The following is a 3,450-nucleotide window of genomic DNA, read 5'->3' on the forward strand; positions in this document are numbered from 1 at the left end:
TTAAGGGGTGGTTCCTCTCTCAGATAAAAAGTAGGCTCTTCCGGTAAGACAGTATTCCTTAAATGTTGGCAGCACCAGCAATATCTGGGAGCCTGTTCAGAGTTCAGATTCTGGAGATTCTGATTCTGTGGGGCTGGGCTGGTCCAGGAGCCACCACAGCTGCTGGTCTGGGGACAGCACTTGCAGTGGCCAGGCTCGCCCGGAGTTTCCAGCCAGTTTTAATGCTTCACCGAGAATCCACTTAAATACAGGTCTGTTGTACAAAGCAAAATATACTCATAGTGATAATTCCCCCCAGAATCTTATGCCTTTTGGGTTGTGACTGATTTTCAGAATTTATTTATTTATCTTAAAATTTATTTATTTTGAGAGAGGGAGAGGGAGGGAGAGAGAGAGTGCAAGGGAGGTGAAGAGGGAGAGCGAGAATCCCAAGCAGGTTCTGTGCTGTCAGTGCTGAGCCAACCTTGGGGTCCTGAACTGAGCCAAAATCAAGTCGGTCACTTTGAGCCACCCAGGCGCCCCTATTTTCAGAATTTTTTAAAAACTTTTTTGATGTTTATTTATTATTGGGAGAGAGAGAGTACAAGCGGGGGAGAGGCAGGGAGAGAGAGGAAGACACAGAATCTGAAGCAGGTTCCATGCTCTGAGCTGTTAGCACAGAGCCCGATGTGGGGCTCGAACTCAAGAACTGTGAGATCAATTCCTGAGCTGACGTCGGATGCTTAACTGACTGAGCCACCCAGCTGTCCCCCCATTTTCAGAATTTAAAAGTAATCTTTATATTCATTCATTTCCCCAAGATGGATTAGGATAATTACACTTAAACAACTTTTTTATTGGGGTGCCTGGGTGGCTTAGTCGGTTAAGCGTCCGACTTTCGCTTAGGTCATGATCTCGCGGTTCGTGGGTTCGAGCCCTGCGTCGGGCTCTGTGCTGACTGCCAGCTCAGAGCCTGGAGCCCATTTCAGAGTCTGTATCTCCCTCTCTCTCTGACCCTCCCCTGCTCACGCTGTCTCTCTCTCTCTCTCTCTCTCTCTCTCTCTCCTAGATGGCACAAAAAAAAATTTATTGCTGGAAACCCTTGTGTGCTTGGCACCATGCTCAGTCCTAGGGGATGCTCCTCAGGAGGAAGTGGTGGAGATGGGAACTGAATTGGGGTCTAGAATCAAAGAAAGGAAGACTCAAAAAAATGTACCCCACCCCCAGGCAGAAAGGGGGGTTCTCAGAAAGACTGACGCTACCCAAGGTCTTCAAAGCACAGCACTGACTTTGTCCAAGACCTTCGGGCGTGCCCCGTGCACCAGGGCCCTTTGCGGGGGGGGGGTGGCACAGGTATGGCTCTCTGGTTGGCCCCCGAGAACAGGCAGGGCCACACTGCTTCCCTCGTTAGGGTCACATGAGCACACAGTGGCGCCAGGACACACTCCATGAGCTGATTACGAATATGCGAAGTCCTGTTTGCCTGGCATGCAGCAGGCACTTAATAAGTGTTCATTGACTAAATTGTAGCACATGTGACACGTGGCTACATTTGGAAGAGTGGTGGGGGAGAGAGAGTCAACAACTTCGGTGTTAAGGGGCCTCCTTTGCTCCTGCTCCCTGCCTACTCCCGCGGCCCCATGGATGATTCAGGGAGGAACGTCCCCCAGGCTTGTGGAGTCAGAAGCCCTCACTCACCAGGATTAGTTTTCCGGATTTCGCTGTATACCGTCTCTGTGCCCTTGCTTTCCAGACCTGGAAAGCAATCAAGCACAGGTCAACAGCTGCCTCTGGGCACCGGGTCAGCCCACTGTTGAAGCAAGAGAATGTCTGAGGCTCCCTGCTTGCCCACGACCCCGCCCCACGAGTGCCCGTCTCCAGCAGGCCCTGGAGACCTTATTGCCACTAAGCCCAGGCCATTTCCTGGCTTTCCAGGATCCTGGTCTAAGTAGCATCACTCTCAGCCTGGAAGTATGAGGTCAACAGGCCATGATGAGGGCAGGTCCACCTGCCCCAGGGGAACCCTAGACCCAAGGGTCTGTAGGTGGAGGGGTTCCCAGCAGAGGCCTGCAGCCTCCTGCTCAGTGGTCCCATCCCCCCTTCCCTGCCAGTGTGCCCCCGTGTCCAAGCTCCCTCCCAGGAGGCTGGGCTATGACTTCCCAATCACCTGAGGTCTGGGTTAGAGCCTGGGCACCATCGTGATGTTAAGGACGAGCTGTGACTGAGAACCACTTGAAATCTTGAGAGCTGGGCTAGTTGATTTCAAATGCCAGCACATGGGCCTCATTCTGACTCTGACTAGCTCTGGATTGGCCCGGGTATCGAGGGGTTTTAAGAGCTCCCAGGGGATTTCAATAGGCAGACAGGGGTTGAGATCCTTTGGTCTGGACTCGTTGGGACCGGCAGACAGATGACCAGCCAGGGTATGGATTACATTCAGAGGAGACCCAAGGTTTGGAAGACAAAGCACCCATATGGTCATCTGTTTAAGTTGAAGTGTGTATACCGGTTGTATACACACACACATGTACACACACTCGTAGTGCATCTACATGCACTGTATGCATACATAGAGCGTGTACACACACAGCATGTGCAGACATACACACCCATAGATCCTCAGGAAACAGGATGGGCCCCCACTGCTTCCCCCACCTCCTCTCACCTGCACAAAGGACAAGGAAGCCGCACTGTAGAAAGGTGGCTCATACCATGAGTCCAACATTCTCCTACAGATCTGGAGACGAAGCCCCAGACCGGGTAAGATGCTTCCTGCCACCATGCTCAGTGCCATGTTATTTCTCTTGGTGGCAGATGGCTGGGGCATGTCCGTGGACTCTAACTGCAAGATACCCTTGACTCCCTCAGCTCCGGGGATGTCCTCTGGCCCTAAACATACCCTTCCACAGCTGGCACGGCCCTTTCTCTTTGCCCCACTCCTCCTCATCCTCCAAGTCTCAGGACAAGCTTTGCTTCTGCGCTGGGGCACACACACCCTTACGCACCTACATACGCCCTAACACACTCACCCCTTCCCGGCGCCCAGGGCAGGTGCATAGGCCCCCTGTACTCCCATGGCAGTTTGGGGACACTTGCTCACGACCACACTGATGTTATTTGTCCCCACGACTTTCTCTCCCCTGATAGGCCTGGAGCTCCTCGTAGTCATTGCAGTTACCTGGGGGCACCGGTAAAGGTTTCATGTGACAGTGACGGCACCAGGCAAATGCTTGCAGGTGCCTCTATCTCAGGTCCCCTGAGCTTCAGGAAGGCTTTGGCATGATCAGCTTGCTCCCTGAGGTTTTAGATCTTAGGATTAAAATCATGGTTGTTCATGAGACACTGTATGGTGGTGGTTCCCCTGCCAGGACCTGAACACCAGGACAAAGCCTGGGAGATGGTTCAGATACCAGCAGGTGAACTTGGGACATTTGGGGAGGCCAGGCCCTTGCACAAGGCTGTAAATGGGTC

The 3,450-nt window shown here is 52.8% G+C and overlaps 1 protein-coding gene across 7 annotated transcripts in view; it reads right to left on the minus strand.

Moving 5' to 3' along the window:
• Positions 1-3,450, minus strand: part of PECAM1 (platelet and endothelial cell adhesion molecule 1) — a 72,466-nt gene that overhangs the window by 14,690 nt on the left and 54,326 nt on the right. For 5 of the 7 annotated variants that reach the window (XM_077780389.1, XM_077780390.1, XM_077780391.1 and 2 more), the window contains one exon: positions 1,678-1,734. The exons of the other annotated variants lie outside the window; for them this stretch is intronic. In XM_077780389.1, coding sequence (XP_077636515.1) covers positions 1,678-1,734 — 57 coding nt within the window. The remainder of the gene's footprint in view (positions 1-1,677; positions 1,735-3,450) is intronic. 7 annotated transcript variants of the gene reach the window in all.

Source organism: Crocuta crocuta, unplaced genomic scaffold (genome assembly GCF_008692635.1).
Source record: "Crocuta crocuta isolate KB4526 unplaced genomic scaffold, BGI_CrCroc_1.0 scaffold288, whole genome shotgun sequence".
Taxonomy (NCBI): domain Eukaryota; kingdom Metazoa; phylum Chordata; class Mammalia; order Carnivora; family Hyaenidae; genus Crocuta; species Crocuta crocuta.